Source organism: Coptis chinensis, chromosome 8 (assembly GCF_015680905.1).
Source record: "Coptis chinensis isolate HL-2020 chromosome 8, ASM1568090v1, whole genome shotgun sequence".
NCBI lineage: Eukaryota > Viridiplantae > Streptophyta > Magnoliopsida > Ranunculales > Ranunculaceae > Coptis > Coptis chinensis.
In genome coordinates, this window is record NC_141463.1 from 89,427,500 (window position 1) to 89,450,904 (window position 23,405).

The 23,405-nt window shown below is 35.5% G+C and overlaps 2 protein-coding genes and 1 long non-coding RNA gene across 3 annotated transcripts; all 3 read left to right on the plus strand.

Annotated features, from left to right (window-relative positions):
• The first annotated feature begins 3,071 nt into the window (after positions 1–3,071).
• Positions 3,072–8,765, plus strand: LOC147484121 (defective in cullin neddylation protein). Its single transcript, XM_086576848.1, has 11 exons — positions 3,072–3,253; positions 3,355–3,416; positions 3,501–3,637; positions 5,080–5,138; positions 5,458–5,481; positions 6,618–6,700; positions 6,787–6,851; positions 7,231–7,280; positions 7,727–7,828; positions 7,990–8,049; positions 8,374–8,765. The coding sequence occupies exons 1-11, from the start codon at positions 3,251–3,253 to the stop codon at positions 8,482–8,484; spliced, it is 756 nt and encodes a 251-aa protein (XP_086432974.1). The 5' UTR covers positions 3,072–3,250; the 3' UTR covers positions 8,485–8,765.
• Positions 8,766–9,620: 855 nt separating this feature from the next.
• On the plus strand, positions 9,621–10,864 carry LOC147484122 (uncharacterized). The gene is made up of 2 exons (XR_015204252.1): positions 9,621–9,759; positions 10,637–10,864. It is a non-coding gene; the product is annotated as an uncharacterized LOC147484122 (long non-coding RNA).
• Positions 10,865–12,108: 1,244 nt separating this feature from the next.
• On the plus strand, positions 12,109–17,681 carry LOC147484123 (uncharacterized). Its single transcript, XM_086579710.1, has 5 exons — positions 12,109–12,294; positions 16,360–16,497; positions 16,565–16,760; positions 17,097–17,155; positions 17,255–17,681. The coding sequence occupies exons 1-5, from the start codon at positions 12,109–12,111 to the stop codon at positions 17,345–17,347; spliced, it is 672 nt and encodes a 223-aa protein (XP_086435836.1). The 3' UTR covers positions 17,348–17,681.
• Positions 17,682–23,405: the final 5,724 nt, after the last annotated feature.

A 23,405-nucleotide genomic window follows, 5' to 3' on the forward strand; every position in this document is an offset into this window, starting at 1 on the left:
TATCCTAATAGCGACGAGATCCGTTGCATGTGTGATCCAACGGGGAAATTTGTTTTTGATTTTCGGACCGTTGGATCACACATCCAAGAAACTCTCATCCATATAAAAATATTCTCGTGGTAGCCCAGGCTTAATCGTAACTCAAAAATCGATGGCTGAAATTTCTGTTCTACCTGAAAACCTCTCCCACAATATCCAAAATGGTACATGAAGTAAAATATATAGTCTAATCGCCTTTTAAGGAATAGATAGATAGAGATGGCGTATAATGAAATCATGGAATGATGGTGGCTTAGTGAAATTCGACAATGACAATTGGTGATATGATTGAGTGCTTGAATAGAACCAGCGATCCATTACTATAGTAGTTAGGATTTCCCATTTAATTTTGCATCAAGGAGCCTGCTTATTACAAAGGTACAACCTAGTCCCCTCAAAACACTTGATGAGAACATAGTTGTGTTTGAGTTGCTCTGTTATCTTTTGCATTATTAGTGCTGCTTACAATATCGGTTTGTATATGCAGACCTGCAATTACTCTTTTAACTAATGACTTTTAACTCAGACTATGGAACTGAAAAAATACTGAATATGGTATCCAATTCCTGGAATTCTAGGATCATTTGTGGATTTACTTTTGCGAAGAACCTATTTGCATATCCACAACACATATCAATAGGCATATATGGCAAGAGCAGAAATAATGGAAGAAGAGATAATGAACATAGGATTAAATAAAAACTCAAGGACATTTATGATTTCCAATTTCATAAGTTGACTTAACACAAGGAAGCTGCAAAACCAATGCAAATTACATTCACTCAAATCTAAATTTCAAGGTGCCATACCTCAAATGTCAAAAACAATACCAAGCTACATATTAATGCTAAAATTAATTAGCTCATACAAACTCCAGCTAAACCAGCTTAGCTCGATCACTAACTGTATACCCGAAATCAGAAATCCCTATACTAAATTAGCAAGTGGTCTGCCTAAATATTTTTCTAAGGTTACACACAACCAACACAGTTTAAGTCTTACTCACACTGTGCCAAACTAAATAACAAATCAACTGTAAGAGAAAACAACAAAGAAAATAAATGAAAATGCAAAATATAACTATAACCTTGGGAGCAGCAAAACATGTTTCAAACTATGGTCTGAAGAGCAAAGCAAAAGAAGTGTTCTATATCTGGTGGTGCAAAGAAAGAGATTGGTTTCCTCTGTGATGAACAGTGTGAGAGTATTCTTCGCTTCTTGGGCGCTGGTGGACATAAAACTCTTGTTGGTATCCGGTGTCGTTGAGCCTTTGGAGTGGAACAAACACTGCTAGAAACCTCAAGACCTTTGCTGCTGTGATGCATGTCTTTTTCTTCAACTTTTGATAACTTCTCTGAACTTGTAGGGGTTGAACAATAAGGAAACTCCACTGGTTTCACTTCATTCTTTGGTTGCAGCAGCTTTTTCTTGTACTGGGTTCTGATTCTTTTTCTTGCCATTTGACAGAACTAGCAAGCTCGATTGAATTGCAACCGCCAACACTCGTTAAAGTAGTGGAAAAGAGGAACTTAAGATGCTGAAATCTCTAAACTAGTTAAAACCAAACAAACCACCCATAAAAAGGACAAAATCACATTAGCACTTTGAAGCCACTGAATTTGACCAAAAGTGACAGAAAAAGTAAGTAGTAGTGCTGTAATGACACTCGAAACAAACTTTAAACCCAACTAAAACATACTAGCATAAACCTATTTCTTGCAAGTGATGTAGGACCTTATCCTGTCAATACAGTACTTTTATAAGACCTTGCTAAGAGAAAAACCTCTAGTCATAAGTTATAACCACTTCTCTGTTTAAAAGTGTCAACTGCCAAGAATCTCTAGATATAAGCAACAAACCTTTTTATAACAGAACAGCATTCACTCTATTTATTATTATATAGTGTAGAATTGTATGGGTTGAAAAACCCTAACCAATATTCCAATACCCAAGGTGACACATATGTATATTGGTGATGATCCTATAGTCCATGGTTAATTAGGTATATTATATTAACTTTCCAGCTTATTGCACTACTATAGTACTCTAAGGTTAATCTTTTCATGAAGATTTCGATAAACTAGTAGTTAATCAAGTGAGCGGAGCTAATGTTTTTGGGAGGGAGGGTACGAATACGTGGCCCACCAAAATATAATTTGGTAGGTTTAAATGTCTATCATCGTCTCGATTTAGTGAGGGAGCCTTTTTTTCTTCTTCTTCTTCTTCTTTACTTGTTCAGCCCTCCTCAGCCAAACCCAACTCTCTCTATCTCCTCACCCTCAAACCCATCTCTTCTTCTTGTGAGGGAGTAATATTATCATCCAGAGATATCAGACACATGTCCAGCATAAACAGAAATACCACACCGACCTCATGACTTCAGTTCGTTTCAGAACGACTCACATTATCAGCTCGCACACCCGATCTAAGATATTTGTCCTACGAGATCGCTCTCCAGAGTAACTAAGCTCGCATACCCTCATATGGAAGGTTTCATCTAGTGACATCACCCATTATCCAGATGCAGTCATTACCAGAGCCATACTTGTACGACCCCTCACCCGCATTATCCGAACTACTACAACCACTCCCCATCATTGCAAGACTCCTACCAACACCAACCCTACACGCATCCCAAATCTCAACCACACATCTGTATTGGCCAGTACACGTGTTACACAAATCTTCTTACTCCACAACTATAAATACCCCCTGCTTGAACTACGCCAGACCTGATTCAACTCTCCCCCCAGAAGTGAGAGCTTGATACGTAGGCATTTCGCTCCGAACGAACTCGGTCTTTCCAATCTACTAACCCCTTCTCCTCCAGACTAATTCACACCATTTATAATACCTCTCTCTTCTCCACCCTCCGCTCACACCCCCACTGCTTACAGTTATCTAGTTAGTAAGTGGTTTATAGGTAAAACTCCCTTTCACCACATGACCATAGAGATCGACAACAGTAAGAAGGTAAAAGGTCCATGGACTATATATTGCCATATTGGGTCTACAAATTACCAGCATCAAAAGCCCAGCACGCAACACACACGTGCACACACGGTTCGAAGTGTTCGATAGAAAATTCGATCAAGCAAACGTTAAATTAAGAAAGCAGTTCGAAGCTGGCTGCTTTCTCCTCTGAACACACACTCTCTCTCTCTCTCATCAAAGAGAGGGTTCCAATTTCCAAACCCTAATTTCTACCAAAATGGTTAGTCACTTTCTCATTTAATCCAATAATCAATTGCAATTTTTTATATTATTATTATTATTATTATTATTATTATTATTATAAATGTTTTGATTGCACAGCATAAATTGAATAGAGGGCAGCGTGACAAAGTTCAACAATTTGTCCAAATCACTGGAACAAGGTATATATATACACACTCCTATTGTGTAATATAAGTTGGCACCTGTTAATTATAATTTTTGCATTGTGTGATGATTTGGTGCAGTGAGAAAGCTGCTCTCCAATCTTTGAAAGATAGTGGGTGGCAACTTGAAGGGGCTTTTGATTTATTTTACAGCCAGCCACAAAGTAAATCAGCTACTAATTCTAGGCAGCTTGAGGAGCTCTATAGTAGATATAAAGGTGTAACTTTAGCTTCAGTATTCAATTTGCACACACACACACACGCACACTAGGCCGGGCCGATATAATGAAGGGCCACTTGTCCTGCAAGGCTAAAACGTAGTTGCACTAAATTGAGTAGTAAATAGGGAAATATCAATAGTTAGGGAGGAGGGTGGTAGTCTATTGCTACATGGCAAATATATTGTATATTTGTAAGGGTTAACTAGTATTACCCCCCACTAGATGGGAAATTAGGGTCTTCCCCCTAAACACACGGTCAACTTGGTTTGACTGTTAACTTTCAAGTCAAACAATTGAAAATTACACAAATGCCCTCATTATTTTCAAAAAGAAAATGTTTAATTTTAATTAGGTGGGGGCATTTATGTCATTTTCAGTTGTTTGACTTGAAAGTTAACGGTCAAACCAAGTTGCCCGTGTGTTTAGGGGGGAGACCCTAATTGGCTCATCTAGTGGGGGGTAACACTAGTTCACCCTATTTGTAATACATCATGTTAGAAATTTAATTAAAAGTTTTAAAAAAAAAAGTGAAAAATTCTTCACCAAATATGGCTATCTATCAATATAAACACATGCGTGAGTTGTAAGTGGAATTCAAAATGTGACTACTTCATTTGATATATAAGCATGTTGTCTCTTTAGCTGATGGTTGTGTGTTGTGAATTTTAAAACTTTGGTAGACCTGAGAGGCCTGATTGGTGTTCTCGTTTTACTTTCTTAAATACATCTTAATGCATGTCGTTTACTCGTTTTCCATCTACCATTTTTTACAAACTTGTTGAGTGGGTTTTACGAAGTCTTCATATCTACCATTTTCCAGTAATTTTCCTATTTTTTTCGTCAAAAGTTCTTTGCAAATACATATAAGACCTTTTTGTTTTATGTATGTTGTTTTTAATTGGGACACTGATGTCTATCATATCTTGTTCCCATCACCATATGCTGTCCACATTACCATGTACTTGTCTGGAGTCTGGACTGAGTATTGCATTACCGAGTGAATGAGTTCATAAGAACAAACCGAAGAATGGGTCAGCAACACAATCCTATATTAGATTGTAGTAGTGCCTCAATAGTGTTTCTGTAGCAGCCCAATGAACATCAATAGGTATTGTCCAAATCTTTAATGCCAACAAAAAAAAAATTATTCACCAGCCCTGAAGCAATTTTAAAATGGCTATGTTCGTCAGTAGATGTTGTCCAGAACCTTCCATTAATGAAGAAATTCATGACTCGAAACATCTAAGCTTTTAGATGGCCTTTATAGCTTATCAACCAAGCGTAGACATTTATCAAATAACCTTTTTCATTTTGCAAATGTTTAATATTTGAAATTTCTCCTTTTCTAGTTGGCATGTGAATTGTATGTAACAGCTTAAGATATATAAATGTTGTAAGACTTAAGATTCCAGATTCTGATGTATGTCTCATTGTTGTAGATCAATATGCTGATATGATTATGGCTGATGGCATCAGTTTGCTCTGCAATGACCTTCAGGTACCTCCTTTCGTCTGTTTGGTAAACATTTTACTACTTTGTTTTCCCTTCTCTTATTTTTATGCCTTTATTTGGATTTTCGGAACATGATATATTTGCAACAAAAAACATTGCATGTGCATGGATCTGTGTCAGACTGTCAGGCATCAGTGTTTGCTCCCCATCAAATGCACACCCTGTTTGACACGGTATCAGTGCCAAACATGCGTACATGTTTCTATTCTATGTTACATGCTTAACATAGATCAACTCGATGTTTCTGCTTTAGATATTTCCCTGCGTGCCTTTCTCTTAACAATGATTGGCATTACTTGTGCAGGTGGACCCACAAGATATAGTTATGGTAAGTGCTTATTCTATATATTTATTGATTCCTTTTTGCTTAATAGTTTCTGTTCAAAGTAATACGTTGGAGATATCAGCTTAATGTTTGGTTCCATTATTAGTAGGTTTCAAGGAAAGTAATTGGAACCCTTCTTATGGGAGTTTATGCTAGCCTGCTAGGAATAAGTAAATCTTTATTTGAGTTAAAAATGATTAGGTAAACTGAATTTAACAATCAAGAGACATTTCATTGTTACTTTTGTTTATTTGTTTGGTTTCTTAGCTAGGACTTAAAGTCATGAGCAAATAAAATTGTGGAAAATCATAGCAGCAGCATTTTAGAATAAATATTTCATTATTTCATACAAAAACGAGCAACCCTACTAGATTACTAGTGGTTCTTGTTTTTTATAAATGTTAAACATGGCATCTTAAGCTGTAATTCAGGCAATTCTACCCTTAAAAAAATAAAGTACTAGTAATCTTGAAGAACATATTACTTGAGCGCTTATGCTAGCCCCCCTACTCAGTTCAGAAATCATTTTGTGGTAATATTGTATTTCCTTTTGGCTTAATATGCATGGCTGCGAAGTTGATTGGCGTCCTTTTCTTTTCTAACTTATCCATGTATTTCAGGCAAAGGAATTTATCTTTGTCAAACTGTGTCTTCTGTCTTCTTGATGTAAATGCATCTCTAGGTGTTCTGTCTTGTTCTGCCCATTTATGTGGTCTTGGCATTTTCAGATGTATAGTAGCTTGTTGCGTAAGTCACTAAGTAGAAAGGCTGTTGGCATGTTATAATATTTGTCTGAGGAGTCCATGATCACTCATTTTAGCCTTTTGATCTAATGCCACATCTAAAATCAATTAATTCACTTATTACGCATACATTTGTGTGATGCATTAACAGGCTTCTATATCACAAATATTACTCAATTTTTTCCCCTCCGGAACCTCCCATTTAAAAAAATGTTTTTGTGTCTTTATATTTTTTCATTGGAATTAATTGAACCTTTAGTATGGGCTCATGACTGTGCACCTTTCAGTAATGTAATTCGATGGAGAGATAAACCATTAGTTCAGTAGCTCTGTCTCTAATGCAAGCAAGATTGGTTGGATTAGCCCACTTTACTGAACATTTTAGTTTTTTTGCAGTTAGTCGTATCCTGGCATATGAAGGCTGCTACTATGTGTGAATTTTCAAAGCAGGAATTTGTGGGCGGATTACAAGGACTGGGGTAAATATTAAGTAGCCGGTGTTTTTCATTTATTTTTTTGAATATCTTTATAAATCACTCTTACTTGTATATGAACTTTCTGTCAGGGTGGATTCCCTTGAGAAGTTCCGTGAAAGGTTACAATATATGCGATCGGAACTAAAAGATGAGCGTAAGTGTAATTTTTTTTTTTTTTTTTTGGTTAGTGAGGTTGTTTTAGAGGTCCCCTACCCCTTAACGTAAGTGTAAATACTACTCAGGATTTGGTTGGTTATGTTGTCGGGATTGGGGTGAGGTGTAGGGCTTCCCGAGAGGGCACCTTGGCATACAAGGACAGACACCTGCAACATTTTACATAAAAAGAATTGACACCATGACAACGTGAATAATTTGGTCGGGATTGTTTTTCACTTTTATTATTTCAGGAAAGTGGTGCCAACCAACAAGTTGACCCTATAGCTAACGAATTGGATCAGATCAACATATTGAGATAGTGGTGCTAGGATGTTATATTATATTATTATTGCTGATTATTTTGTGTCATTGTACAGAAAAGTTCCGCGAGATATACAACTTTGCTTTTGGCTGGGCTAAGGAAAAGGTTTGTATTGGTCAAACATTTTACTGGTGTCAGTTTCTTTTATTGATCATATCTGAAATTTTGTCCTTCCAGCGTCTTACTAAATTAAAGATTACAGATTACTTTGAGTTGGTTTTGGATTAGTAATGCAAATGTAGTGTAACTTTGTTTCGGTATCCATCACATATCTATTGTCTGTAGTGGCACTTAGTGTACCATATTTCTGTCCTGTCATGTCCATAGTGGTACTCATTGCATGATTCACGTGTTATTAGGTCCAAATCAAATAATTCCTGACAATCAAGTGATAATTAATGGTTACCAAATATATGTAGAGGCTTGATAGAGATGCATTATTGAGAAGATAGGTATATCAGTATTACATTTATAGCATATTAGTGAACTTAAAGTACAAGAAGTGCTATTAAACAGCAACTTTAGGAACTGTATTTTGTTTTTAAGTGCAGGGCCAGAAGTCTTTGGCACTGGATACAGCTATTGGGATGTGGCAATTGCTATTTGCTGAAAAGCATTGGGCATTGGTAGACCATTGGTGCCAATTCTTACAGGTGAGGAAGTTAATCGTAAGCGATTTACTGAAAAGCATTGGGCATAATTTTATAGCTATCGCTTTCTACACAATATATCTTCAGCTGAGCTGTAACTTACTTTTGTTTCCATCTCTCACATCTATTCTCACTGTGTTTGTTTTTATGTCCTCTAAACTTAGGCCCGGCATAACAAGGCAATATCAAGGGATACCTGGTCTCAACTTTTGGAATTTGCTAGGGTAAGATATGAAGCAAATCAAACATTCACCATACTCATACAAACTCATCACATATTAACATCTCATACGTCAATAATGTCCACTCCATCTTGTCTTTGACGTCACTATGATGTTGGCAAAGCTTTTTTGCACATATTAATTAGTAAGACAGTATTAATGGTAATATGAGTATCACCTTCCGAGGAACTTAAGCTCAATGCTGTTTTCGTATTAGGGCTTAATGCAAGGACATCACTCTTATACTCTTGCATGATCAGAAAAACTTGATATTTGTTGTTTGTATATTATAATGCCATGATATATGTCCTTTTCTTGTTCATACAGACGGTAGATCCAAATTTAGCAAACTATGATGCCCAGGGTGCATGGCCTTACTTGATTGATGAATTTGTTGAATACTTGGCGGAGAATGGTATCATCCAACGTACCAGCTGAAGAGTTGGAGCAATGTTGTATATTATTTGTTGTTTTCATTCTGCATTGTGATTCGAGTTGAACATCCGTGTCACAAATATCTGAGTAATATGACGTAATTCCTGCATATATTCTAGTGATTGAAACATACTGGAGCAGAGAATATATTAATGTTTGATTTGATTGGCCCCATTCTCAATGCAAGCAATGTATTAATTCGAGCGTGGACATGCCACTGTTGATGGAGAACATTTGTATTTTTTTCTTATTGTATTTGATTAAGAAACAAGATGACTTAGTGAGCTCTCTCTTTGAATGGCTTTGTCAATTGAGATTGATCATTGGCAATACATATTTGGACGTGCAGGTTTTCCAACTTGGTAAATTTTGGTAAACAAGATGAGTAGATGACTTAGTGAGCTCTCTTTGAATGGCTTTGTCTGTTCGTTGAACTGAACATTTTTGTGAAGAGGTATAGTTGTTATATCAACCATTTCTTCGTTTACCTAGCCATAAATATATTTTGGAGATAGTTTACTACAGTGCGCCCATTTTACTTGTGTGAGTATGGTTTTTCAGAAATTGAGTCTTGCATTCTATGCAACCAATAAAATTGATATAGTATGCACATCAGCTTTTGGTACTGCACTACCGCCTATTGGAAGTTCAGACTTCCAGAGTAAAACTCTCCAGTTGCGAGGAACCATACTTCCTCTCCCACACACTACCCTTATTGAATATATCCCAGTAAGAACATCTATTAGAGTGTGTTCTGAAGATGTTACATTTGATGAACTTCATGGAATACTGCTGAGTGAGGAGATCACAATAACTGATAGACAGAGAATTACTAAGAGTTGTCTACTCAAGCTTTTCAGGCCAGAGTAAGAGGATGATCCTTCATATTCAAGTAATATGTGGTTATACTCGGAACAATTCAGCAAACAACAATTCAAAGAACCCCTCGTCAGTGTCAGCACCAAGAATTTACTCCAAATCTGTTCAAAACCAGGACACTCAGCAATTGATTGCTATAATCGCATGAACTATGCTTTTCAAGGAAGACATCCTCCAGCCAAGCTTCATGCAATGGCAAGCTCAGAGATCACACGGTGAATACCATACTGGTGAAACATCTGATTCTTACAATAACTCCGCATTGTACAGCAACAGTACACCAAATACAAGCTGGATAGCAGACACGAGCTACCAGTCACATTACTAATGATCTGAAAAATCTCTCCATGCATGGCGACTACATTGGCTCAGACGAAGTGTATGTTGGTGATGGAAAAGGTTTGCACATCTCTCACACTGGTCATTCATTACCTCATACAGCTACCTCATCCTTTAAATTGGATAACATACTTCATGTTCCTAAGTGTTTTGCTTAATATGAAATAGCAACTTTATCAATAAAAAAAAAATTGAAGCTCCAAGTGACAATGACACTACCAATACAAAACTAAAGACTACAGAGTCAATGCCATTAAACACTACATGCTACTCGTAGCTTAAACGTTCCATGTAATTTTGATATAAGGAGAATCGTCACACCATCTCATTCTGTTTTGTCTGTTTTAAGTTTTAACAATGGTTCAAGAACACTCCATTCCTAAGCCTTGATCAAAAAGGGTACAAGTGCTATGATCTTACAACAGGTAGGACCAGAGAATTCATTTTCAAAGAAAATCATTTCCCTTTTAGAGCATCAACACCTACTTCAATACACTCTTTTCCTTCGAAAACTTCGACAACTATGGTTCCTCCCTGTTCTGCATAATCATTCAAATTCTCAAAATTCAGAAAATCATTCAATCAATCATTCTTCTTCTCATTCAAACTCACATCTAGATACTGATCCTTCATATTCAAGTAATGAGTCTCCTTCTCCTCCTCCACAAAACCTGTCAGAAAACATACCATCTTCTCTACAAAACCTGTCAAAAAACATACCATCTCCATCTCCACAAAACCCGTCAGAGTATATACCATTTCCTTCTTCTCAAAACTTGACAGATATTATATTCAACAGCCTATAGCACATTCTCAACACCAAACTAACATTCCCATTTCTGCACCTATTCATAAACCTACTCATACCAGCAAATTCCATTTTGCTGACCCATGTTTGCTTTGTTTTGGCAACGTGTGTGTGTTCTTGGGAACATAGGTGGAAGGCAGTGGAACTACGGCGTTTGATTTGGATTTGATCTGGAGCAATCCGGGAGTTTATTTTTATTAGGTCTAATCTTTTGGGAAGTATGTAATAACATAGTTTTCTTTTTATATGACATGAGAATACGATGTTGAGGACAATTATTCTTAGAATGTTATATTGATGATTTTTGGATAGAAGATAGACTTTCATAAAGTAATAAAGAGAAGTTTTTGGAGATTATTTTTGTTGTTAAAATTCTTTATGATGTGAGTTTTAGGTTTTGACATGTGTTGTATCCACCCCGTCATAGCCTGGGTTTTTAGACAATTGAACCGAGTGATGTTTGAGATATTTATATTTCAAATATTTATTTTTTAATTGTTTAGAAATTCGGGCTGTAACACCTTGTGAGGCTTATAGGATTTTGTATTGATAAAAAATAGAAGATGTTGTCCAATGGTCCCATTAGTTTACTAGTTTGCTAGTATATGTCTAATGAGTTACTTGTTTTGAATCACCAAGGGTCCCATTAGTTTGAATTAATATGTGTAATATTGGCAAGTCCCATTATTTTTTAAATTAATAAACAAGTCTCGTCTTGAGCTTTTGGTAAAAACCAAACAGAAAACCACGTTAATAAAACTTTCTTCAGTTCATTAGTCGAAAAAGAAGAAGAAGAAGATCGAGAATGGGTTTCAAGACCTTGGTTTTCCTCATTTTTATAAGCTTCACTACCAGTTCAGCTTTCACATTCCAATGCTCTGAAGATTCCCCACCACAATACACCGTCAAAAGAGCAATCAACCTTGATACGCTTATTCTTGAAATCATTTTGCCCAACCTTTCAAGCTCGGGTTTTGCTTCTGGTGCAAGAAGATATGGATCCAGTTTCATTATGAATGCAATCACCACCCCACTGCCGATCATGCATTCAGAAACCAACTATTGCAATTCTGCGAAAGTGTTCACGTTCAGAATCCGGATCGATTTAGTACGAGGATTGCCTCATACAGTTTTCAAATCACAAAGAAATCCGTCGTCAAGAGGTAAAGTTGATAGATAAAACCGACATTATAGTAATTCAAGGACGGAGCCAGGATTCTAAGCCAAGGGGTGCGAGATTATGTGCACACCCCACCCCATCCCAAAAAAAAATATGCAATTTTTTTTTTTTTTTTTTTTTTTTTTGGTCAGAAGCTCTAAACAATAAAGATCAATAAAATTATGTATTTATTTCAATTCACAAAACTAGAGTGTGTTGACTACTAAGAATTTAATATAGACTGATGAAGTTAACTACTTAAGCACTTAAGCCATTAATTGATACTACTATATCTATATGATCTAAGTGTCTATATAGTTATGTCGTTTTGATACATACAAGTTCTACGAGGATGTTTCTATGCTTCACATGAAAGGTAATAGATTTTGATTGAATTTTGATATAAATGTTAGAGAATATATTGTCTATTATGTGTTTGTAAATGCTGTCGGACTCATCCCCACTATTTGCATTAGCTAGTTATTTAATGTTAGTTGTAGAGGTGCCTCTTTCCAAATCGGACCAAAAGTTATTCGAAACCCGTTGGTTAGGTGACGCTGTTGGACAAAGATTGAAGGAAGAGATTCAAAAATCTCTAGCGATTCAAGTGGGAACATCTGCAACAACGGTAGGTTTGCTGGCTTTTTTTTTTTTTTTCAATTGGATAATTTTCCGTGCTCGGTCAAACCTTATGCGTATGCAGTTCTAGTTTTTGGAAAGTTACTGTATTGTCTATTATTCGCAAAAAGTATGCGGTCAATGTTAGCTCAGGGAGAGTTGTCAGATTTCACTTCAAGACGCTAGTGCAAGTTAATAATTAAAGGGAACTAGATGGTGGACTAGATGGTGGACTTGAAGCTGCAATAGTGGAGACCGATGTGTATGCTGATGTTTATAAGGGGAGAAAGAGAGGCGCATTCAACATGGTCCGAAGTAATTTACTGATTCTCTCTTTCTCTGTTTTCTTTACGTTTTCATTTGGAGTGATGTTGTTTCACTATCTTCTGGACAAGCCATGCGTTTGAGAATGCGTCCACTATCTTCTGAAAAAGTCTTGAGAGAAATGTGTTTGAGAGTTTTAAGAGAATGTATTTAAGTTGTTTTGGAGAGTTTTAAGAGAGTTTAGGTCTTTTGGAGAGTTTTAAGAGAGTTTTAATTAATGTATATAAGTTGTTTTTAAGGAGTTGCTTTGTTAAAAAAAAAAAAATGTTAGTTGTAGCTTGTTGGTTTGGATTTTAAATCACAATCTACACAACGGAAAATCTCGATAACACTTCTCAATATCATAAGTACATTTGTAGATCAGTTGACACACCTACCATGATGTTTCTTAACAGTGCTATTATTATATGTCATTTGTTATTCCATTGTACTGTTTAGAATTATAAAAATTAAAAAGGGTGTGTTATTTTCTAGAATATTTATTTTACCAAAGTTACCCGTTGTTGATATGTCGTATGTTATTGAGATTGTCTAATCATGTTGTTTACATTTTATCCTAATAAGGTAAAAAGAGACCCAATGCATACATCATTGCATCAATCGTTGCTTGGTCGACTATTTAAATAGTCATGGTATGCTTTCTGGTTTTATGTATGCATAAGCGAAGAGGCAATTTGATTTTGCAACTAGACAACTTGACTTGTGAGTTATGTATGGTTTTCATTGTTATCCGTATTTTTTTTTTAATTTTTTTATTTGGAGATTTTTTTATTATTATTATTTAATTAAAATCAATGATATAATGGGAAGATTAATTTGGCAAAAGTTACCGCTCCAAATAGTAATTTAGAACTACAATCATTAGACTTCAATGCAGTTTCAATAGCTACAAAAAACTTCAAGTAAAGACTTGGGCAAGGGTGATATGGTCATGTTTACAGGGTAACATCAATTCTACCAAGTAAAGTCAATTCTATTTAAGTTATTCAACAATATATTGATAAATTTAGTTTATATTTCTTCAGATAAGCTATCTAACGGTTGAGAGATTGCAGTGAAGAGACCTTGTGAGGCTTCTAGGATTTTATATTGATAACGAATAGAAGATGTTGTTGTATGAGTACATGTCTAACAAAAGTTTGGATGGTGATACATATTAACATCACTAATTTTCTTTTTTAATTTTCTTTTTCAATAATGTTGCATGCAGAAACCTTTACTCTCATATAAATGTTGCATCATAATATGTTTAATTTATTTTCATACCACATATAAGATTTGCAATCAGGAGTTTAAAGATTTATCATTAACAAATCCATAGTAAAGTTAACTTATTAAATAAAGTTTTTTTTTCCGCTACAAATTAAATAAAGTAATTACTCTAAGATAATAAATAAAATTGATGACATTAATTTTATTGAGAAATAAAATTTATTTCAACTTACCTCGTAAAACAATCTATGTACATGTAGTAAAACATGTTATTGTTGGAAAGTCAACATACGATATATAGTTTATTTTTGGAAAATAAAATAATTTTTATTGACATTACAAATAATAAGGGATTTTTATAATTTTATCGTAAGTGCATTTGTGGGCCGGTTGGCACACCTACCATGATGATTCTTAACAATGCTATTCTATGTCATTTGTTCCTCTATTGTTTTGTTTAGAATTATAAAAATTAAAAGAGATGTGTTCTTTTTCTGTAAAGAGGGTTTTACTGTGAATAGTTGTGGTAACTGGGCTTATATTCCAAGTTTCTTGCTATATGTCTCAATATATTTGTCATTTGAAATAGCAACTTTTAGGAAACTAAACATGACCTCAGGAATATTATGGGGAATATGCTATGGATGTCGGTGCACATCTATGCTTTAACTTCTGGTGTTTTTCTTCCTTGAGAGCGAGGGATATTCTTGATCGCAATCAATTTTTCATTCTTTGTACATTGTATATTTTTATCCATGTGACTGTTTTTACTGCTTTCTGTTTCTTTTATTCATTCTTTCGTTATTGTAATCAACATGAAAAAGATGACCAGCATGGTCTGCCTTATTGTGTGATGAAGGTAATTGTGTGATGAATTTAAATCATAACGTCACTATATAAGCACCATCAGTCGCACCCTTTCTGAGTCAAAAACAAATATTTTCAAAACACAAATGGCGGATCAAATTCCGGTCCCTGGCGCCGAGAGACCGTGGCTATGCGTAGTCTGTACCCAAACAAGACGTTTTGACTCCACAAATGATGTAGCCACTCACTCATCAACCGTTAGTCAACACTTTTTTTTTTTAAACTTTTTTAATTGTTTTTTAATATATATATATATATGTTTTTATTTTTATTTATTTTTTAAATTATTTTTGTTTTATTTGTGTAGATTCATCGGCATTTGGAATACAGATGCGTTTTCTGTAAAAACGCAGCGAACACAATAGCAGAAATTAGCGAGCATTGTTCTAAGTTCGGTCATAGATTTACCTATGAAAAGAATACAAATTGATTATGTTTTATTTCGATTAACACTGTTTTATTTCGATTAAAACTGCCTGCCTTAGTTATCATGCATGTATCATGCATGTCTATTTACAACTTAACAATAATCAATAAAATTTTACACAGTTTCCTCGCCACCCTTTTCTCATCCGTGCTTGCCTTCTTGTATTCTCAATGTCGAATCAAGACTTCTATTTATTGAGTAATACTATACGTACTAAAAAAAATGCACCAACAAATTCTACCAAACAATGTCAATTCCTTGTTTAATTGAATATATTTTTTTTAAAGGTGATTTTGTATTTAATTGTAAACAATTTTACAAGGTAAAAGAAGGGACCAAAAACAAAGGAAAATTTTTTAGTTAGGAGGAAACAATAATGTGCACTTTTTGCATCACATTTAATTAACGTTTGCCTCTGAACACTCTAGTTTAATTAACGTTGAAATAATGAGACCTGAACTGTGAAATGCGCCATCAAATTGTTGTTCACCTTACTGAAACATGGGCTGCAAAATACCCAACAACTGTAGGCCCATAAACTAATTGTTTAGGCCCCAATCGAACGGGTTTAGGCCCATATACGAGTTACAACGAGTCAACTGGCTATGTCAAACTGAGTCCACCATTGTTAAGAGCTATGGTAGTTTTGGCTATGGCTATGTCAAACTGGGAGTTTTGTACTCTGAAGTCTGAACTAGCTTCCACTACGCAGTAGTGGCGGTACCAAAATTCTGATGATATGGAACCTCGAATATTTCTTTGACTGCTACAGGAGCTCTAATTGTTAGAACTTAGAACTACTGATAGTGGACAGACAAAAAGATAAAACTTACTGGCACTCTAATAGTGTATGTTTGGATGGTGATTACATATTGAGCACTTGAGCAGTTGGTGCACAAGTGCACAACTTGTTTAGATTTTTGCCTGTATGTAATGTCTTTAACGTTTAGTACTGTGAACAGAGATGAATATATGAAAAATTGACTGCAGTTGTAGACCGGTATGACTGTGCATAACTGATTTAAAATGCAGTCTTCTAATAAAACCGCATTAGTTGTACTTAGCTAACTATTGCAGTCTGTGGAACTTGTAGTATCTGGTTGGATCATAATACTTACGAAAGCAGGGAACAAATAGAGTACTGATCTACTAGGGATGTTGTATATGGTTTTTTTTTTACTACCAATTATTTTATGTAATTAGATGTACATGATATGTCTGTCAATGATGCTTGTTCATGTGTAGCTAAGGAATCTGTTGTGGGCAACATCAAAGCATGATGCATACCTGATAGAGAACAACTCTGTCATGCATTGGTCATCTCTGCTCCGAAGTACTCAATGCAGCCGGACTGATTGTGCCCACCATGGTATGCAGGATCATATTACACTGGAATCTTCCTTTCTATTGAGACATCCATAAAGTGATTTGGTTAATGGTACTTCAACAGAGACGTGCTGGATCCATGGCTGTTAAGGATAATCTAATGGTGGCTCGTGGTTTCCACGGGGAACTTATTTATAATGTCTTAGAATTTTCAGAATTCAATAATTTAGGCATGTATCAAGCTTACATTTTTTCTAGTTGTCGATTTATTATCTTTGCCAGTATCCTGGAGTTGCCTTCTGTACAAAAAATTACTGATGGTGAGAATGTTGTCACTCGCAGGTGCCGACTAGCAAAGTCGGTAAAACTTTACCTTTGGGTGATGATACCAGAGGTCTGGGGCTCGAACCCACCCCAAAGAGTTACTGATCTCATTTAAAACAGGCTTGCCAATCAAAAAAAAAAAAACTGTCGCCAATGCTGTTGACCTGTACCAAGCTGCGAAGTGAGAACATGTTCACCACCTCTCCTCTACCCCTCTCTAAGTTCCTCTTGCATGCACGGTATGCAAAATAGAACTTACTGCCATTATCTAACTTGTTTTCCTGCAGCGGCACAACAAGACTGATGATGGTAAACAATGATGCTGCTATGGGTCTTTGACACTGAAAATTTTGTTTGCCTTGGTCTGTTCACCTTCCCCTGGTCCGTGAATGTGAGTACACTGCAGCATCATCCACTTAAACACAATTTGTGGCAAGCAACTTGCTGTCATATTCACAATATTCTGCCAACTCTTTACTGTTTGCTGTAGAATACTTCTGTTAGCCCTGACGAAAAGCTGCTTGCTGTTCTCGGTGACAACGTGAATTGCCTGATTGCTGATGCCCATTCGGGTAAAGGTTAGCGCAATACTTGCATAATCAGCTAGTATAATCTTAATTAGTATTTTTATGGTGGTATCCGAGAAAGTCGTTGCAGGTGGTTGAGAGTCTTAGAGGACATTTGGACTATTCCTTTGCCTCGGCTTGGCACCCGGTTGGCAGGATTATAGCTACTGGTAACCAGGACAGCACATGCAGTGGCTGATCGTACCAATGGAAGCCTTTTGGAGTATAACAGGAATAGTAGCAATCAAGATCTATACACTATCATCTGATTTAAGCTAATGCTAGCGGAACTTGTTCCAATCAGATCTTTAGTTTCTTTAAATGTTGAAACGGGCAATTTCAGAAGCACGATAATCCCACCAATTTGGGCGGATCAATTCCAATGGTTCAAGAGCGTTGTCATCTCTTGACAGCTATTAAGGGTCTCTGTGCCTCACAATTTTCTCGATGAACTAAAGATGCGTATTTTGTATTTAGAGGACAGAGACAATACCGATGAGTGGATTGACAGTTCTGATGAAGTAGAGCCTGATGACTTCTTATGGGAAAAACCTAGTACCTTTTGGAGAACTTACAGTCCACGGACGTCTGCGTTATTGCACGATATAAATGCTAGTCTTGGAGATGAACTTTCTTGGAAAATGGGTAGCTAACGGTTTATTCCAACAATTTTGAATACAGAATAGTAGTTCTCAAGGGGAAAAAAAAAAAAAAATGGGAAGTTCGATGAATATGTGTGCAATTGCAAATTAGATTTCTCGTAGGAGTGTTGTTTGGGGCTTTGGGCAGCCAAAAGTGAAGATAGTTTTGTGTATATATGGTTTATGGGGAGTTGTTTAAGGTTTGTAGTGAGAAATGTTCAGCTTTTTAGTCGAAAGGTGCACTATATATTGTTGAAAGTGGCTTCATTGAGTGTAACGCCTAAGAACTAGCTCGCAAGCATATTGCCCCTATTGCTCGACTAATTTAACAGCTGCTAATATGAACGGTATGTGCTGTAGGTGTATAATACGATAGAATGTAAATCGCAGCTGAAACAATTAGCTTGCTTTCAAAAAACAAACGGAAAGAAACACAGCTTGTAAGGTATGTGACTTTCACCTAGAGTGCGGCCTAAAGTTGCCCTGTGCCCCTGTTGTTTCACCATCACCGTGGGTCTATCCCCTGGCCTTCTGCCTCTGAACTCCAAAAAAGGGACAACAGTAACAAGGGAAATAAGAATATAGCACATAAACAACTGCTGAATAAGCTTGACAGCAAATTTATTTATATGTGGATTCGACAAAATTTGAACATGTCAAGGTCAAGATCCTTCGCGATCACTGCCATTAGCAAGAAACTTGAGAGCTTTTCGGAGTAAGTGGCCAAGGCTCTAACCATTCGTACTTGAACTGAAGTTGTTCAAAGCCATAAAACGGGCGATCCGGCTTGATTCTGCAGTCTTCGTGATCCTTAACGGTGATGACAGATTCGTCAATATCAATAATACTGGCAAATCTTGTGAAGATGAGTAGATGACTGAGTGAGCTCTCTTTGAATGGCTGTCTGTTCGTTGAACCGAACATTTTTGTGAAGAGGGTATAGTTGTTATATCAACCATTTCTTGTTTACCTAGCAACAAATATATTTTGGAGATAGTTTACTACAGTGCGCCCATTTTACTTGTGTGAGTATGGTTTTTCAGAAATTGAGTCTTGCATTCTATGCAACCAATAAAATTGATATAGTAAGCACATCAGCTTTTGGCACTGCACTACCGCCTATTGGAAGTTCAAACTTCCAGAGTAAAACTCTCCAGTTGCGAGGAACCATACTTCCTCTCCCACACACTACCCTTATTGAATATATCCCAGTAAGAACATCTATTAGAGTGTGTTCTGAAGATGTTACATTTGATGAACTTCATGGAATACTGCTGAGTGAGGAGATCACAATAACTGATAGACAGAGAATTACTAAGAGTCGTCTACTCAAGCTTTTCAGGCCAGAGTAAGAGGATGATCCTTCATATTCAAGTAAGGGATATGTGGTTATACTCGAAACAATTCAGCAAACAACAATTCAAAGAATCCCTAGAATTTACTCCAAATCTGTTCAAAACCAGGACACTCAGCAATTGATTGCTATAATCGCATAAACTATGCTTTTCAAGGAAGACATCCTCCAGCCAAGCTTCAAGCAATGGCAGCTCAGAGATCACACGGTGAATACCATAGTGGTGAAACATCTGAGATTAATGAAATTGAAAAATGTTTTGCCTATAAGAATTTGGACGATAGAAAGAAGGTGCAATTAACAACAATGCCTTATTGTGCTGGGATGATTTGGATATTTTTCGCGAGTCTCAGGGTTATCACAGAGTGTGCACTTGGGCAGCCATGAAATGTGAGATGTTGTCTCATTTCGTTCCAGAAGATTATCAAACTGATCTTTTTATGAGGGCGTAGGAATTAAAACAGATGAGCACTGTCCAAGAGTATACTGAACAATTTCAATTTTTAAGCTCTCGTGCTGGAGTTCAGGAGACTAATGATCAGCGTGTTGGTCGCTATCTTACTGGTTTAAAGAAATCTATTCGTGACGATTCGTGACGCCCTTACTCTTTCTAATCTGCCAGACATTGCTACAACTTATAAACTAGCTTCAAGGCAGTTTACAACACTGTACTCGAGGAAAAATAGTGACATATTACAAATTTCCTTATAACTGTACTTAACTAAAATTCATTATTTGGAGCAAGGCAGTCTTCGTGAAGGAGGGAACGACTGTGGAAGGGAATGTGGAAGATGTTCTATTCTGAATGAAAATCAATTTATGCGACCACAATATCAGTTGTATTTTAGGAACATGTAAGTTCATTTTGGTAGGTGAACAATGTTATGTGAACCCTTTGTCAGTTGCATTTTCTTTGGATTTTTCAAATTATTAATTAAAGATGTGTCATATTGATCTTCATAACTTGCAATTCTATTATGTATTATGCAACATGAACCAAACTTAATTAATATTCATTTAAAACAAAAAACCAAAACAAACCAAATAAAAAAATATCATATGAGGAAATATTAGTCTTTGAACACATACCAAAATATCTAAGCATATCGGAACATCGATTTCCTCGTAGATTTTGCGACATTTTAACTATTGATAGTTGATACTATAAAATCACATACATAGGTTCGGCAAAGACTGAAACAAAACTTTGGGCGTATTAGGGTTAGGGTTTACCGAACTTCATCTTCAATCATGGTGAGCTGTAATTACTACCATTTTATGTGTATTTTTCAGTTTCCTACAGTAAATATGACCCAAATTTGTTTAATTTAATCCAGTCAGATATAGACGTAGATGCTGGTGCAGCAGGAAGTTTAGTTTTAGAGGGGTTGATTTGGATGTGTTACTTGATATGCTTTTTATTGCATTTCTATTTTTTTTTTTAATTTATGATTTTAAAATACCACACCATTCAGCTGTTCTTGTTTGAATTTGTACTTTGGCAAACACTGTGTTAGATATTCAAAAAGAAGTTTATATTTTCTTTCTTTTAATATATTTAGTTTTCTTACTTGCCACAAATACAATTGAAGCTCTCCTACATAATTTTCACCTGTAATTAATTTATGGTTTTCTATTTTCTTAACAATATGGGAATGAAGTTTAATAATATAACCAGCTCTATCTGTAAAATATTATGGTAGGTTAGTTGTCTTGCGCAATGACATCCATGAACCCCGGCCCCTTATTTGGTTTATCTAAACAGTATTAGGCTCTTATTATATTTCGTTAGTTAATTATCATACTTCATTTTTGGCATCCCGAATTCCAACACTTTTATGTGTCTTCCCTCTATGAGGTATCTCAGATTCCCGGGTTGATTTGAAACTTTAATTATTGGGAGATTGCTTGCGCAGTGTCCCTTTTACCTAGCCTTACTGATTTTCATCCACCCATGTGGTTGGATAGATGTGGGCGGCATGAGGGCAAGGGTGTAGATACTCCACTTAATCTTGTAATTTATTCATCTTTTTAAAATTTATGCGTTTATTCTAGGCATCTATGTGTGTGCGTAGCGTGCGTGAGTGCGTGTCGATAAGGCTGGGGGCTGTGGCTGTCAGTTTGTAGTGAATTACAACTTGTAAAGCACCTAAACATTTCTGGTCAGAAAGGCCTATATAACTTTGTCTAACATTAGGGTAGTCTCTACCAGTTCCTCGAGCTATCTGATAAGCAATACCTTAGAATTTGCAATAAACTTTTGACAATAAGAAAGAGCCCAATACCTTAAAACTCCTATAACCAAAAATCCACCGAGCATATGCTCCTATTGCACACAAACAAATGCAGAATAAACCACTTGCTATGTTAAGATTTCCTTCCCTTTGTCTTATGCTATGTTAAGATTTCCTTCCCTTTGTCTTATGTAGAGGATTCAACCATCTCTCAAGAACAAATTTAAGTTCTTCCATGAAAGGGACATGTTCATCTAAATTTTATCGACGTCCTGCTATAGTGCTATTGGCATCAAACATATTTCAAATAAAAAACAAATATGTATGTATAAGACATTTTATTCTATGTTTCATTACAACTCTTTGACTATATAATTTGTAATGGCTAAGTCTGCCCAATATGATCTATCTGAATCTATACAATCGATTGTAATTCTTCTTTTTGTATGTTTCAACAGAATGATCATGGGGGTAACACCATGACACTGCAATACATTATAGGATGCTAATCACACTACATGAAATTGAGGATGTCAATTTGGATGATTAGATCGAAACAGTCTAAAAATTCACATGCGTGTCGCAGGATGAATCCACAGGAAGTTATAAATTTAGTTTAACCAGTGAAAACACGAAGATATCAATAGATGCCACAGGTCTATATAGTCAATCTGAGTTTTTAACCGGTCCAAAATTAGAGTTACCAAGTTATCAAAAAAATTGGTTGAGTGTAAGAAAATTAGAGTTACCAAGTTATCAAAAAAATTGGTTGAGTGTAAGAGACCAAGTGCAAGTTAGAAGCAGCTTAAAAAAATGTTGATCACAGTGTGACGACTGTTTAAGTTGCCCATTTCCCAAAAAGAGAAACAAAAAATTGCGTAAAGGGGATTTATCCAAAAAAAAACTCCCAATTGTCATAAAAAGTTTATCCTTATTAGATCAATGTTCAACTTAATACCTTTCTCAATATGAGTAATGAATATACAAGCAATTTGTTTTTTAACATTTCAATGAGTTATGCAAGACATTTTTGGGTATCTACGGTTAATAAAGCCATAAAGGTAAATGTTGGAGCACCTAGGTCCATCATTTATTTTTCAATATACAGTTTAATCTACTATCTATATACTAAAGCAGAGACCTTTAAAGAAGGATTTTCTCTCTCCTATGTGGCACTCTAATATGAGAGTTAGTTTTTTTTTCTATGTTATGTGGCACTCTAATATGAAAGATAATATTTTCTAATAGTCTCCCACGTGCATGGAACATCTTTGGAGAGTTTGAGTGTATTTCTAATTTTTATATTTTGAGAGTTTGAGTGTATTTCCAATTCTTATATATTTGATCAAATAAAAAAAAATTACTACAAAAATAAGTGATTTTTAGAAATACAAATCAAACACTTTTAGTGTTCCAATTCTTATATATTTGATAAAATAAAAAAAAAATGCTAAAAAATAGGTGATTTGTAAAAATTAATTTATATTTGATCAAATAAAAAAAATTGCTAAAAAATAGGTGATTTGTATAAACTAATTCCCTATTACAAATCATATAATTTTAGTATCTATGATAAAACACCGACTTATTTCGAATATGCCGACTAGCAAAGTCGGTAAAACCTTTGGGTGATGATACTAGAGGTCTGGGGCTCGAACCCCGCCAGCATCAAAGAGTTACTGATCTAATTTAAAACAGGCTTGCCAACCAAAAAAAAAAATATATATATATCCTTAACATGGCTTCAAAACATAGTTAAAAACAATTATACAAAATATATAATAGAAAATGAAAAAAAAAAATGGCAAAACAATAATGACAAATATTTTAAAATATATATAATATT

What these genes read in the sequence shown, in the direction of transcription:
- LOC147484121 (XM_086576848.1), top strand. An exon ending in TGCTCTGCAATGACCTTCAG is followed by an intron (nt 5,139 to 5,457) that starts GTACCTCCTTTC and finishes TTACTTGTGCAG; the next exon opens with GTGGACCCACAAGATATAGT. An exon ending in ACCCACAAGATATAGTTATG is followed by an intron (nt 5,482 to 6,617) that starts GTAAGTGCTTAT and finishes GTTTTTTTGCAG; the next exon opens with TTAGTCGTATCCTGGCATAT.
- LOC147484123 (XM_086579710.1), top strand. Translation starts at nt 12,109, where the DNA reads ATGCTGTCGGACTCATCCCCACTATTTGCATTAGCTAGTTATTTAATG. An exon ending in TGGGAACATCTGCAACAACG is followed by an intron (nt 12,295 to 16,359) that starts GTAGGTTTGCTG and finishes GTTCATGTGTAG; the next exon opens with CTAAGGAATCTGTTGTGGGC. An exon ending in TGTACAAAAAATTACTGATG is followed by an intron (nt 16,761 to 17,096) that starts GTGAGAATGTTG and finishes TGCTGCTATGGG; the next exon opens with TCTTTGACACTGAAAATTTT.